The sequence below is a fragment of the Hippocampus bargibanti genome, linkage group LG05, assembly GCF_051943395.1.
Source record: "Hippocampus bargibanti isolate YZ-2025 linkage group LG05, ASM5194339v1, whole genome shotgun sequence".
Lineage (NCBI taxonomy): Eukaryota > Metazoa > Chordata > Actinopteri > Syngnathiformes > Syngnathidae > Hippocampus > Hippocampus bargibanti.
Window position 1 is genome coordinate 7,054,420 of NC_142738.1, and position 15,581 is coordinate 7,070,000.

The following is a 15,581-nucleotide window of genomic DNA, read 5'->3' on the forward strand; positions in this document are numbered from 1 at the left end:
CCGGAGGCCCGAGGCGTACAACTTTTAGGTGGGGCGTACAACTTTCAAAACGTCTCGGCCCAGGTGGCCGACAACTTCAAGAAAAAAATAATAATCATAAATTATCAAATCAAACATTTGTTTTATTCTATAAAGCAAAAGCTACAAGCAAACCGCTATAAGCCACGTGGACTCCTCTTTCTAAGCGACTTAAAACTCTCAAGTAGTCTGAAGTATCTTCTTCTGATTGGCTGCCGTTCCGAGTATGCAAACTGCCAAACAAACGTTTGTTTGGCAATTTGTTTGTTTAGTGCTTCGGACTATACCGTGACTGTAAAGTGTATTTGAGAGTTTTGAAAGGCGCTTAGAAAGAGGAGTCCAAGTGGCTTTTAGCACACAATGTAACGCAAACATTTCATTGTGCACCATGACGACAAACGACAACTGGAGCAAAATCTTCACCAAGGGATATTTACCATAAATTAAGCAAGGGAGCATTTGTGGTGAGTAATTCCTTAATTGAAAAAAATCCTTTATACTTCGCAACAATGTTTTTTTTTTTTTTTTGCGATTAGTCATCTTATTGTGTTTCATGTTGTGAAAAATGGGGCAGCCAACTTTATGGCCGGGCAGGCAACTTTTCAGAGTTGTCTGCCCTGTTGTCCACTAACTTTTTGTCATGAGTTTCAGACACTCGCTATATTATCGCAAAATCGATCAATTAAACAATTCCTCCATTGAAATGAGAGGAAGGCCTTTTCATTTGTTCCCTTTTAATTTCAAAAAGAACATTCATCCCTGACAGCACTGGGTAGCTCCTTCAGACAGAGACTGTTACACCCGCGCTGCATGAAGAAGAGGTACCGCCGCTCGTTCCTACCGACTGCTGTCAGACTTCGCAATTCTCAATGTGAAAAAAAAATAAAAATAAAAAAACGGGACACTTTTACTGTAAATATGGATTGATGCAATACAGCTACATATATCAAAATGACTTTCTTGATACTTGCACTATGTAGTTTTTTATGAAACGGTTCGACACATTTACAATATATAGTTGGCATTTTTATTTTACTATGCTTAGAATATCTTGTTTTTCGATCCTTTCACCCCCACCCCACCCCCTTTCAAATTGCTGCTGTGGACTGCAAAATTCCCCATTGTGGGACGAATAAAGGTTTTCTGATTCTGATTTTACAGTGTTGTATATCATAAAAACACACAGTCATAACAATTAAGTAGAATCTAAAGAACTGCTCAGTATGCCGCAGCACTATTTGACGTTTTTCGCAGATGACAAATAATATTCCGGTGTATATATGTATTATCTCTCTACGTGTATTTCTCTACCATTAATGCTTAAAAATATGTTGCCTTCAGGGTTATAAAATGACAACATTAATGCTTATTTTGTTATCTTCTTCACAGCATTCTGCAAAAAGTGTGAAGATTTCATCACTTTTTTTGGGGGGGAAGGGGTTCCTAAACCTGTTGTGTCTTAGTACAGTAAAGTCTCGTTATATCGATATCGGATATATCAATAGTCCCGGTTATATCGATACTATTTCTATGCACGCACGGAGAAAATTACATGCAAACAGGGTCGGATATATCAATAGTCCCGGTTATATCGATATTTTTTCGGACTCCCTCGAATATCGATATAACGAGACTTTACTGTATTTGCATTTATACAAATAGGATAAAGAAATAAGAAGACATTAAAAAAAAATTTTGAAAATAATATTCACTAGAATAAAGTTTCAATGCTATAACAATTACCTTAAACAAGTTGATGTTGTCAATTTGAGTTCTGAATAGAAAGTTGTTGATGGTGATCATCTCTGTTGCTGAAAAAAAAAAGAATTATTGATTAAATTTCCTCCATAGTCTTGCCTGTAAATGTGTGTGCATATATGCGAGGGTGTATGTGCTGTCTGACCTGCTTGCATGGTTTGGTTCTGTGGATTCTGACCCACCTTGCCTGAGAGGATAAGATTGATGTCATTAAGGTGTGATAACTTTCGCCAAAGTGGGAAAATTATTTCACTAACCTCCCAGCACGCGTACCAGGCCTTCAATCACAAAGAGAACTTGTTTGATGTACATGACATTCTTCGCCTTCAGTCGGCTCCTGATGTAGAAAAAAGGAGACATATTGTGGATTGTGGTAAGATAATATAGATGACTGACAGTGATGTAATTTTAATAATAATATATTGAATGTTTGATAGAGAATAGACAGAAAAGAAGTTATCATATATAAAAGTTTCATGCCACCGAACACAAGGCCCACAATGGAAGCACATATGGAAAGGACAACCAATTAAAATGTCTATGTTCAGTTGTTGGTGCTTGGGACGTCCAGAGGTGTGGTAATCAAATCAATAAGACTATGTTTTACGAATGTATCACTTAAACGACAACCGACACCATTTTTTTTTTGTTTCCTAAATGACATCAGAAAAACGTTTTATAGCATCTAAAATACCCAAAACACGCAGGCTGATATTTTCAGTCAAATGCAAAACAACAATAAAAATGAGTTAAAGTGTCCCAAAACTACTTCAAAATAACCTAGGAGATGCCGAGTTTCAAAAGTTCCCACCCCCTTGTGGGTGACTTCACGCCAGGACGTCTTGCCTTGCTCTAGAATCAAAACAATGGCTTCAGATTCGGAGAAGATGCTTTCTTGTTACTCATCCAGTTATGAATATGATTCAAATAGTTCTGAAGAGGAAAGCATAAATGTTTGCAATCGATTAAAGAAGTCCTTCCGGATCAATTCGAGCCCTCAACTCCAATGTAGCATCCCAGAAAATGCACAAGATGGCGCCCGAGCTCCGTTGGAAATGGGCTGATTTGTCTGCTGGGAATTTGTGTCAACTAGAATCAAATAGTAGTCTTGGTGCAACACACAACGATTCACCACCGCGTTATTTATGTGTTTTCCTTCTAATTTCGCCATCAACATGAAGTTTTAAGACCAAACAAAGTACCCAAAATGCATTGTGTGTCGTTTTCTCGGTCAGGGGCGTTCCAGACGTGACGTCACATCAGGCATCGTCATTAACTCGAAAACAAGACTTCCTGAATATTCAGCGCGAGTCTTAAAACGTAAAATATGGCTATATGCCGTGGAATCTTTGTAAAATACGCTCAATAGGAGTGATTTGAAGTGATTCTACAAATTATGGCCACAACTTGTCTGGAGGCATCGGCTGTCCTTTAAATTTGCATATAGTTTGGCAGAGGGGTGCAGAAGTTGGGCGTCAGTCATGAATGCGCAGCCGGCAGTAAAAGACAATCTTTCTGTGTTCGAGCCTTTGTTCAGTGTCCGAACAAAGATCTCTAACAATTTTCATATTTAAATAACGGTGGCAGGATAGCAATATTTCGCCAAGCCCTAAAAAAAAAACAAGCATTAAAACTGTGGATGGAGAAACTCTGTGAGAGTTGGATGGTTTCAATAAACAAGCTTATGACATCACATAAAAATCGTTTTAATTTTCCATCATATATTTCCTTCAGTTAAGAAGTAGTGACTGACCTGAAGCGCTCAGCATATTGGCTGAGCTGCGAGTGAGCCCGGCAAAGCTGCAAATGACAATATTAGGATGTCTCAGGTCGCATACAGTACATTTTAAAAAAAATTACATTGTTGGGTACACAATGAGTGTGAGTCATGCGTTTACCTGCGCGCCGCTGAGCTCTGCGCTGTGTATGCAGGAGAGTGTGTCACTCAGGTTGTGTGCTTCGTCTATGATCAACACCTGTTCACAAACACATTTTGTTGTCGCTAATGCGCTACTTCATTTTTGCTTGGTACCAAAGAATACATGATCTAGTGTGACTGAGGCAGAGGCCATTTTGATATTATAGTGTTCCCCTTAATCTGTGTATGTGTGGTGTTTTTTTCCCCCAAAAAGCACCCGTTTTCAAATTGTGTTCACTTTTTCTATCAGAATTAGAAAGCCTTTCATAGTCCCATAATGAGGAAATTTGCAATCGACAGCAGCAAAATTGAAAGGGGTAGGGATGGTGAAAACATTAAAACAAAGTATTTTAGAAATAAATAAACAAAAAAACAGTAGAACAGAAAGAGATTTAAAAAAGGTTAGAAGCTGTTGTAGAGGCAGCCGCACAGGGGGTGCCATTGGATTGGATTTACTTTCATTAGTCTTGCAGTGGCGAAATTGACATTTCACAGCAGCAAAATGATGAAAAGAAGAGGAAAGGAAAGAAAGAAGTAGAAAACATAATACAGGAGCTGCTGGAAAGGCAGCCACTCTCGCGGCGACATCTAGAGGTCAAAAGAACAAATAAAAACTAAATAACAAATAATATGACAACACGCGGCTTGGAATTGAAGTGGATTTATGTGGGACAGGAGATGTGAGACAATCTCTTTTCGTCACTGGATGCTACAGCTGCGTATTTGCTTTCAACATTTAGCTTGTAGTAGACGTGCACATTCCACCATGACGTCCCTGATCCACTCCTGAAAAGGATGCTTTGATCCTCTCCTCTTTCATCTAGAACTGCTTCATGTCACAAAGAGGGTATAGCAAGTCCTGAAGAATGAATGGCTCACTGTGTCTTTGTGTTGTCATATTATTTGTCGTTTAGTTTAGTTTTTTGTTTTTTTGACTTCAAGATGGCGCCGCGAGAGTGGCTGCCTTTCCAGCAGCTCCTGTATTTGGTTTTTCTACTTCTTTCTTTCCTTTCCTCTTCCTTTCATAACTTTGCTACTGTGAAATGTAAAATTCTCCACTGCGAGTCAAATAAAGGTACATCCAATCCAATGTCATTCATTCTTAAGCACTTGCTGTACCCTCTTTGTTACATGAAGCAGCTTTAGACATAAATAAATAAAAAAATAAATAAATATGTAAAAAATGTGTAAAAAATTAAATAAATAAGCAAATAAATAAATTAATAAATACACGAATAAATGAATAAATAAATACATAAATAAATGAATAAATAAATAAAATAAAAATAAATAAATAAATAAATAAATAAATAAATAAATAAATAAATAAATAAATAAATAGATGAATGAATGAATGAATGAATAAATAAATGAGCAAAAATATCCCACATGGATTCCCCACATTGTCATTTTAATGTTAGGCATTGTAAAACGGACATATTGTATTCTAGATAATCTTGTTGACTACCTGGTCCTTCAGCTGAATCCCTGCCGCCCGCCGAGTGGCTTCATGCAGCACCATCTGATAAGGCAACACCACTAACTGCGCACACAAAAAGTAAGTTAAGCAATTCAGCTTCTGGATAAAAAATACAATAAAAAAGATGGTACCTGAATGAGCAATGAGAGGAGCAAAAGGATGACAACGTTGAGTACAAACCTGTGCCGGTGGGATAGCAAGTCGTGTAGCGTAGTAGGGACATGAATGGCTTTCCTTGCCCAGCTTCAGAATTTGCTCGATGTCATGGACGCTGCCTAGGAGATCGTCCCTCATCTGTTGAAGCGCCGAAACCTTGTTGTACGGACAACCACTCTTCATCGGGCCTCGTTTCCTTTTAGCGCCGTCGTCGTCTTGCGGCCTCTCTACAAATGAGATGCCATTGTTGACAACAGTACTCGGAATTTTGGTTTTCTCCCTATTTTGCCAAGTTATCAAAACACATACAGTAAAGTGTCGTTATATCGATATTCTCTGGAGTCGGAAAAAATGTCGATATAACTAGACTATCGATATATCCGATCCTGCGCCGAACTGCATTAAAAGTGGGCAATAAATGGGAGATCTTTGATATGGCATATAAATGAGTTCATGGACTGCGTATCTAGCATGCTTTTGTACTGTAGTGAAGTGAAAAATAAATGTATGCATTAAATAAAAACGTCTTTACACTTTTTTAATGACTATTTCCTTTCTAAAATTCAACCAATGCAAAATCCTCACGTTGTTCTATACATACGAGAGAAACCACGAACGCCAGCATGTACATACTGTATGAAAAACAGTGATTATTGCAAGCGATAAAAAGATATCTGAATACAACACAATGAAATACATGTATGGAAAACAAAAACTGCAACGTTTACATTACTGACGTTCATAAAGTATTTTGCGGCACGTCGAACTCTTTCACGATTCTTGTTGGATTGCCCTCCACAGCCACTATTGCCTTGTACTTCGTTCCGATATCACAATTCTTGCGTTTCCCCATGGTTGAAATTGGTGTCGAACAACTGGACTGTATGTAAGAAGACTACCGTATGTTTCAGTTGCTATTGCAGCAGTAATGAAAGATGTGATCTCTGCTACACGAAAGCTGGTCACGTGACCAACGGTGTTACAGATACAGATTTCGCTAATGGTGGTACTGTATTGAAATCCTCAAGCAAATATCGATTCAGCTTGAAGCTGCTTTTGTATCGATATAAGCAGACCAAATTGGCTGGCGGGAGATGAAAAGGGCATCGTAGTAACTGGATTATTGTAAAAACCAGGGATCGTACTAACCGGAACTAAGTATATCATAAAAGACGAGAATGAAAATAGTATCGTAACAAGCAGTACTATCGATATAACCGATATAACGAGACTTTACTGTATTGTATATGATTGACAGTGTAAACCAAGGGTGTCAAAGTCATTTGACATGGGGGGCCAAATACGACCTTGGTCGATGTCAAGTGGGCCGGACCATTAAAATGATACCATAAATGCTATAAATAAGCAAAATATCATGCCTTTCATGAGTTTTGGTGTATTCTGTGATGGTATTCCCCGTCAGGTTGATATTGGGATAAGCGTGTCGCTTGTCGGGACATACAAGTTCAGCTGCCTTCAACATGCATCGTCGGAATACGGCTTTGATGCTAATGCGATTTCGCTAGCAATTAAAAGATACCTGGCTTTTATTGCTGCTTCACTGACTTCTTGGCTCTGGGTGAAAGTTGACTGCTGACCCGCCAGCAATTCGTCCAATTTGATGAATTGCTGCAGTCATTCATATTTTTCGGTGTGATGCGTTTGATATTTTGGCTAATGAGGGTGTTGAAACCGTGGTTAGAAAAAAACACTGCAGTTGAAAAAAACAAACAAAGGTGTTTTCGTCTACGTTGATCGGAACATCACAACTCTGCTCCTAGTGGACAATTCTTGAAATGCACCTCATTAAAATATGAATTCTGTGTTTGTCCATTTTTTCCACTTTTAAATTATCCTGCGGGCCTGATCGAACCTCCTTGGGGTCCGGTTCCGGCCCACGGGCCGTATGTTTGACACTGGTGGTGTAAATCATGAATAAATAAATGGTATGTCATCAGCAGCGTGTCAAAAGTGTATTTTCTTACCGTGTTTGTTTTTCTGCATCTCCATGCAGCGATCATTGATGCGCTGAAGACTGCCAAGGCGTCGCACATCCTCATTGACGCAAAGATTCTGGAAAGCAAGATCACATTATGTTTAGTGGCAGGTTCCGACATTTTCCATTCTCATTTTCGTCATGTTTGCTATATAGGAAGACAATTATATTTTTGTTGAATGCCGCAACGAGGATGGGCGTGGTTGCTAGTTCGCACGATGATACCTTGAAAAGTATTGATTGTGCGCAAGACTACTTAGAAGAAAAAATAAATAAAAATGGAAGAAAAATGATTTTAGCTCGTAAGACAGAGAATTATTTATGCAAAGGTTTATGTAAAATTGGAGAACAAACATTACTCTTCATGTTATGAATGTGATATTGAAATCAAAGATGACATTAAAAAGTTGGACATCCTGTATTCGCCCTTCATTATGAACAAGTAATAATACTAATACATTTTATTTATAAGCGCCTTTCAAAACTCTGAAGGTGACTTTACAGTCACAGGATAAGTTTTTCTGTGGGTGAGCAGCGGCAGCCACACGCGCCAGCGTTCATTGAACCCGAAAGTAACTCAAAAAAATAGAAAGCTAGCTAGCTAGCAAGATAGCTAATACAAAACTAGCTAGATAGCCGGCCAGGGAGCTAGATAGCAAATAACTAGCTAGCGAGAGGCCAGCTAGATAGCTGGATAGCTAGGTAAATCTTCTTCTTTTCCTTTTGGAATTACCCCAAGTACGGCAAAAATATGCTTCTGACGTCAATCTTCACAACTTTAGCTAGGTTGGTAGATTATAATGGTGGGTTGGTTGTGTTAGTTTTGTAGGTTAGTTTCATATTTTAGGCTGATTCAATGTTGTTTTTTTCTTGTCGAGGAATCCATAACAGGAGGGTGATTTGGCAGCTTTGTTTCGGAGGTAAGTAGTTTAGCAGGTAGGCAGACAAGCAGGTAGATAGGAGGGTAGCTAGCTGGCAAGCTAGCAACCTAGCTAGAATAGGTAGGGAGCTAACAAGATAGGTAAAACAGGTAGGTAGCTAGCTTTGCGTAGGTTGGGAGGTCGGATAATTGGATAGTTGTGCTGTGTAACAGATCGAAAAAATATGATTGCGATTTGTGGCCAGTGCAATTTGCGAACAACAAATATGCGCGATAAGTTTAACTCATTGACTGCCAGACAGAACCCACAAAATACTGAGTTTTAGGACTACATAAACATTCAATACAGCATTAGAAACCTTAGACTCTCTTCTTTCATCAGAAAAAAAGTTAATTCCTAAATTATATGGGTCTGGAGTTATACGAGCTTCAAATGAGGGCGGCTGTCCAAAATACAATGCGATACATACAGATTGGGTTATACAGTACTTTAACAACAGGTGAAGCTGAAACAAAGCGCTAACATGGAAAAAAGGGGAATGCTGCCCTATTGTGGGAAAAAAACAATTTCCAGAGGCCATGGTCAGCACTTTATCGGCGCCCAAGCATGAAAAAACAAAACCAGAACAAATTCTGGAATGGCGCACTATGTCCTATTTTCAATTCCCGAATAAATTTGTGAACAGCAGTGAATGAGTTAATATTGAAGTTAATTCTTTTATCTGAATTTGATTAGTCGAAATTAGGTATGAGGCTGGGTTGCTAAGTGTGTGTGTTTCACCTGGCGGGAGCCCAGCGTGACCAAACTGATGTCCTTGCTGAAGGGGCTCTTCTGAACTTCGTGGACAAACTGAGCAAGCTGTGAATGTGTGCGACTGCAATAGTAAATCTGTTTTCACACACATATTAACACACACATAAACACAAATAGTGAGTAAAAAGTGTGTTTCCAAGTAAAATGAAAAAAAAAAAAACATTTTTAGGTGAATTTATGAGGACCTCTCTGAAACTTTGAGAGATGCATATGTAGACCCTCTACAAGCCTTTAGAATGAAAATCTTGTGGAGACTGAACAAAAGGTCCACAATTGTCAAAAATGTCCTCAATACGGATGGCATAAAATCAAAGCGGTCCTCACAAGAATAGTCATACAAACACACACACACAGACATCTGTACAGTGTTCACATGAAGGTACACTACGTAATGCTCCACATCACAGTACCTTTGTGACATGCTCTTCGACTAGCTCGTCATCCTCTTCATCCTCACCCACGTAGAGTCTGAGAAGACGAATATATCCTGCTGTTATGGTGTGTGATTACATCAAAAAAGGTTCCAAGTTGAATAGCCGTTCACACCTGCTCTTTGATTTGGAATCGTCGTCGCTTTCATAATCTGCGATGATCAGATCCTCGTCATTTTGATTTTCCGCTATGTCAGTTTGATCGTCTTTAGTGCGCTCCAGCAACTTGAATGCTTCATCCTCATCACACCTCTGTGGACAAACAAAAGAAAGAAATATTCTTCAAGCACCGTTTTTGATTTGGGAGGAATGTCAGTGTCATTTGACTGTCGTCGCTGGACACCTTTGGGGTGATTGTGCTTTTTGGCGCCTCTCACAGGCAGCATTTTCACAACCCGCGATAAGAAAGGAGCGTCAGTGGAACTGTCGCGGCTTGGAATTGATGCAGATTTACATGGGACAGTCTCTTTTCGTCAATAGATGATACAGCTTTGTGTTTGCTTTCATCATTTACAAACATGCACATTCCACCATGATGTTTCTGATTCACTGGTGAAAAGGAAGCTTTGATCCTCTCCTTTTTCGTCGAGAACTGCTTCATACAACAAAGATGGTGCATAAAGTGCTTAAGATTGAATGACTGTCTGAGACTTTTGTATTGTGACAGATTATTTGTTATTTTGGTTTTTTGTTGTTGTTTCGACTTCAAGAGTGGTGACAGTGGCTGCCTTTACAGCAGCTCCTGTATTTTGTTTTTTTCTACTTCTTCCTTTCCTTTTACTTTCATCACCTTGACAAATTTGAAATTTAAATTTCTCCACTGCGAGACTAATAAAGGCTAATCCAATCCCAAGTAGTCCAATTGGTTTAAGGACAACCCAACATATACATGTATATGAGCAAAAAGAATGACTTCACCAGTGCAAGATTTATTTCTGAAGACTGAAAAAAATTACATGAATGAAGAATAAACAGGTCGTCGTAGAAGACATAACTGTAAAGTATCATTGAGAGTTTTCTAAAGCCGCTTGTGAATGAAATGTATTATAATAATAATAATTATTATTATTATTATTATAATAACAGACTAACAGTTACTTTTTTCACCTTGAGTTATCTCTGCCTTTTCCTGTTGTTTAACATCTCAGGTGCAGATGTTGCTCTTTTGTCTCAGTGAGTACTTTGAATCCACTTGCAAAAGTTTAGCACTGATTTTTCAAATAATTTTATTCGATCCAAACACAATCCAATTCCTTACACACCAATAATTTAAGGAAGATACTTACCTTTCTTTTCATCGCATACTTGAGTTGAACATTCGTTCTAATGAGTTCCAAGCGCTCCTCTCGCTTCTGTCTTTTCATTTCATCCTCCTGACACAAAACAAAAACAGACAAATGTGAGCATTCTATTATTTTTAAATCAATCCAGACATTTGCACACCGATACGCCCTCACCTTCAACTTTGACACTATATCTCGTTCGGCCTTTTTCTGTATAAAACTCGTGATCCAGTCGGGCTCTGTGGACAAACTTTGGGCGGAAGTCTCCAGGTCGGATGGAGAAAGTGACGTTTGGCCTTTCTCCAGCAGGACGGCCGCTTCTTGCTTTCTTTTAGTTTCAAAGTCCGTTAGCCAGCTCAGCGCTCCGCATATCAGACTGAGAGATTTGCCCTGGATCAGTGGCAGAACATATTTTATTTGGAATCATCTTGAACGTATCATGCTATGAAATACAATAGCGTACCGTCCCTGTGGGGCTTTCAAAGATGCCAACTTTGCCCTGGTCCAATGCACTGTACAAGGAGCGCATAAACTCATCTTGGATGGTGTAAGGCTGGTAAGGAAATGGAAATTGGGATCTCTCATTCGCCATGATGACAAACCTTTGGACCAAACGGGACACATTCCATTTAAAGGCAACCAAATATGATACTACATCATTAAAATTGACGTTTTCATGATTGTTTACAAATATTTGGGCCTCTGGTCTGCCTGCCAGTCCACCAAGTATGAAATGAAACAAAATCTTTAGTTATGTGTTTGAAAGTTGTGAAACAGTTACAGTGTTTAACTGTTAGCTAAGCGAATACTTCTAAAAAATAAACATTTGGTGCAAGTTCGTCGATCTATAATAGATTTGGGTGCGTGTGCGCAGTCACAATGCGCACCTTTAGCAAGATCCACATCCATGACCGTCTCGTTATTGAACGCTACAAAACACATCGTTTAGGATTACTTACAGTCCCTTTTACGATTCCGTCAGGTGAACCGATGGTACTTTAGGTAGCATATATGATCATTTCAGGACAAAGAATATCGAAAATTTTAAGAGTTGGTCTGTTTTGAGAGGGTTCAACTCCCGCGCCATGAGGGCGCAAAGGACATCGAAGCGGGCCAATAAGGAACAAGCTCATAATATGTGCGCGCGTTTTGTATTAAAGGGCAGCATTCAAGGGCGGTTTTGTTATATAAATGTCCTTTTCTAGCTTTGTCTGGCATTTATATAAACGTTAAAGAGGTTGTACTGTGAGTATTTAAAATTGAGACACATTGTGCCGAAAGAAGCTTCTGTTTTTGGGCTTTTATTGGTTATTTAAGACCGCCATTTCAGGCGATTCCGGCTTATTTATTTAACACCCCAAGCGCTTGGTTCGTTATGGTTCCTTCTAGAATGTCTGGAAAGTTCTTTGCTTGAGGTGCTACACAGGATCTCTCACACGCGTGAGCTTTGCAGGCTTTACGGACATTCAATCGTAAACGCTTTGCTCGCCGTCCGGTTAACGCTTTGTTTGTACTGGCGGTTTGGTCAAAACCAGAGGGTAGTAATAGCATTAGCTAAGCGTTAACACACCAGGTCGCTGTTTATTGCTTTTGAATACTAGTTAAAGTCAAGCTGAGGTTTCTCGTATCCTCATTTTTGCAATGACCGCCGAGGAGCAAACGACCGAAGGACACCACGCCATCCCCATGGAGGGAGACGACATAACCCCCAAGAAAGATGGAGGTGTTTTGAAGGTAATTATTCACGTTGAGAACATCTCTCTGTTATTGCTACCGCTTAAACGCTTGGGCTAATAGCGTTAGCTGTCGTCAGCTAAGGCACCTCGGTCAGGTTTCCCAACGTTTATTTATTGTATTTAGTAACTAATCGGGAAAGTAGCCAGCTCGATGTGACTAGGGCTATGTGAAGGGTCTAAAAACAATTATATTGGAGGCCAAATAAGATGTTGAGATGTGTTATGAATAAATAACCTTTTGGTCACGTTTGCTGTCGAGCACGTGACACTAATATTATAAGATTGCCTTTATGGGTTTCACAATGGAGAAATTCTCAATTCACAGCAACAAACTTATGAAAGAAGAAGGAAAGGAAAAAGCAGAATAACAAAATATCGGAGCTGCTGTAGAGGCATCTTTATTCACTGCCGGATGTGTAAAAATGTGTCCACTCCAGTGCCAGGGTTTTTGTCATTTTCACTCAAATTCCAGAACCCACGGAATATTGAGTTTTAGGACTAGATAAACGTTCATAATCATATTCAGAATGCCTATAATAGTTCCACAATGGGGGGAAAAAGACTTTCCTGGTTCAATGACGCGTAAGAAACCTTAGACTCCCATCTTTCTTCAAAAAAAAGAGTTCATTCCTAAATTATATGGGTCTGGAGTTTTATGAGCTTGAAATGTGGGTGGCTGTCCAAAATATGATGCAACACCTATATATTGGTTTATATCGCGCTTTGACAGCAGCTGAAACAATTGTATCGAAAAAAGAAAAATTCTGCCCCTTCGTGGACGGGAAAAAAATGTAAGGAAAAACAAAACCTGAACAAATTCTGGAACGGCGCTCCATGTCATATTTTCAATTCCCGAGTAAATTTGGGAATGGCAGCAAGCGAGTTAAGTCAAAACAATAAAAAGCAAAATAACACTTACAGTAATATGACAACACCAGAGGGATCAAAGACGTTATGCAAAACTGAACATTTGCACACGTCAGCGACGAGCTAAGAGTTGACAGCAAAAACAAAGCTGTCACATCCATTGACAAAACGAGATCGTCTCACATCTCCTGTCCCATGTAAATACGCTTCAATTTCAAGCCATTACTCCCAAGTTCCAGAACGCATCGGCGCTCTACGCTGACGATCCTTTCTTCTCATCATCGGCTCCTCAAGCCATGCTTCCATCCAGCCGCCGACCGTCCAACAGCACCGACCTCTACACTGAACAAAGTGGGGCTGTGAAAAATGCTGCCCATTTACAGCAATAACACTTAAATGGACATTTCTCCTAATCAAAAACAGTGCTGGTACACCCTTGTTGCTGAAAAGTACAGTCTCCTCCTTGATGAATATCGCAGCCAAAAATGCTGAAAAACAATCCACATCATCTCCACATGATGCAACAGCAACACAAAGTGACAAAATAACAAAAAAGGCTCATGAGAGCACTTGCTGGCGGCTGCCTACTCGGCCACCATCATGGACTTCAAGGTTTGTGTTATGTATTCCAGCAAAATATGTGAAAAATATTGATACGTTGCTTATTGATACGTTATTTCATGCTTTTTAATGAGAAAAACTACATGCATGTCTGTACGAAATAAATTACAAAGCGCTTTAACACAACCCATTTGATTTCTTGCTATTTACTCTACGTCACTCGTTTAGATCAAAGGTAGCTTTATTTTTAGCAATGAAATCCCGTCGGGCCAATTAAGTAAAATAGGATAGTTACACTCGGAGACAGTCTAAAACGTTTAGTGGGAAAAAAAGCTTAACGTGTCAGAAAACGACAACAGATTTTTACCCCAAATTTTTTGAGTTCATGGCCTTTGGGAAGAAGCTTTTAAATGGCTGCTGGATTTGGTGCGCATGGATCGGAAGTCGCTGGAAAAGGTGGTGAGCAGGGTGTGGAATGTCCAGTAGTATTTCCCGCGCCCTTGTTTTGATTCTTGCAGTGTGCAAGTCCTCGAGAGTGGGTAGGTCGGTGCCAATGATTTTTTTTCTGTCGTCCTATGGTTAGGAAATGACCTATCACTACCCAAATTAATGTGTCAGAAAATATCAAAATGAGGGGAAAACTCCATGTCCGTAAAATCCAAAATACCGTGGGGTTTGCTTTGTTTGCACCCCACCGCCATCACTGCTGCTTTCTTGACCAATCACATGGCTTTAACCGACGACTGGGGGTGGGGAATAGAGGACCAAAACAAGCCGGCTGCCATTTTGTTGTTAGAAGAACGGGCTTGTTCGCGAACGACACATCACTCATTGAGGCAGCTCCGTGTGTATCCCGAAAAAAGTTTGAATGCCAAGGTAAAATGTTCATAAATTTACGTTTGTAAAAACGTTTGTTAACTGAAAAGTTTGTAAGCCAAGGGGTTCGTAAACCGAGGTTTCACTGTATAGCACTGAAGCAACTTAGGAACAAATTCACTTTTCCGAACGACAGCTCGGAACGTATCTCGTTTGTCAGATGAGGAGCGTCTTGTATGCAAATATTTCTCTGGTGTGCCTGCCAACCATCAAGTATAAAATTAAACTGCCATGTAAATCATTTAGTTGGCTGCCATTTTCTGAAACTTGCTCTGAGTGAACAATTCAGCACTCATTGTTTCCAAACAACATAGTTATTGAATATAACCACCCCCTACGCAGACTTTCTTAGACAGTTCCTTGACCAGCTAAATTGGACGACGTTCTTTGATGGTTAAGCATTCACACTCGAAGGCGGCTGAGCCTTTTGAGTCTTCCTGAAGAACAGTATTGTGCATCACACCCTTCCAATTTTGCGCCAGGTCACACGAAAAGGGGAAATCAATCTGTTTGCTACAATAGCAGGCTTCCAAACACTGGTCCGGAGATGCAGTTGTCAAAGATGTCCAACTGTCATGGGTTGCACTAAGTTCCAAAGAACCGGAGACAGCACGTGTCATGTTAAAGCTAAAAAAAAGCTGCAGAGTTGGAACGAATTTGCATTGGCTTACAATGTCAGCAGCCTTTTTCTTCTTTTCCTTTTGGCTTTTCCCTTAAGGGGTCGCCACAGCGAATCAGTGTCCTCCATATTCAGAGGTTTGATTCACAAGTTTTTGAGTTGTTGACGATTCCTGACGTGATGTCACG

At 39.7% G+C, this 15,581-nt stretch overlaps 2 protein-coding genes across 2 annotated transcripts in view; one reads left to right on the forward strand and one right to left on the reverse strand.

The window, feature by feature from the left end:
- The window catches only part of ddx11 (DEAD/H-box helicase 11), a 22,636-nt gene extending 10,786 nt beyond the window's left edge, over positions 1-11,850 (reverse strand). Inside the window, exons 1-15 of the mRNA XM_088996013.1 lie at positions 11,694-11,850; positions 11,198-11,336; positions 10,909-11,124; positions 10,738-10,824; positions 9,567-9,703; positions 9,431-9,488; positions 8,988-9,095; positions 7,316-7,403; positions 5,355-5,557; positions 5,163-5,237; positions 3,675-3,752; positions 3,530-3,576; positions 2,034-2,113; positions 1,922-1,963; positions 1,762-1,829 (exon numbers count right to left, since the gene is read on the reverse strand). Coding sequence (XP_088852139.1) covers positions 1,762-1,829; positions 1,922-1,963; positions 2,034-2,113; positions 3,530-3,576; positions 3,675-3,752; positions 5,163-5,237; positions 5,355-5,557; positions 7,316-7,403; positions 8,988-9,095; positions 9,431-9,488; positions 9,567-9,703; positions 10,738-10,824; positions 10,909-11,124; positions 11,198-11,326 — 1,416 coding nt within the window. The 5' untranslated portion in view covers positions 11,327-11,336; positions 11,694-11,850. The remainder of the gene's footprint in view (positions 1-1,761; positions 1,830-1,921; positions 1,964-2,033; positions 2,114-3,529; positions 3,577-3,674; positions 3,753-5,162; positions 5,238-5,354; positions 5,558-7,315; positions 7,404-8,987; positions 9,096-9,430; positions 9,489-9,566; positions 9,704-10,737; positions 10,825-10,908; positions 11,125-11,197; positions 11,337-11,693) is intronic.
- Positions 11,851-11,991: 141 nt separating this feature from the next.
- The window catches only part of fkbp4 (FKBP prolyl isomerase 4), a 19,563-nt gene continuing 15,973 nt past the window's right edge, over positions 11,992-15,581 (forward strand). The window contains exon 1 of the mRNA XM_088996015.1: positions 11,992-12,468. Within this exon, the coding sequence (XP_088852141.1) occupies positions 12,376-12,468 (93 nt within the window). The 5' untranslated portion in view covers positions 11,992-12,375. The remainder of the gene's footprint in view (positions 12,469-15,581) is intronic.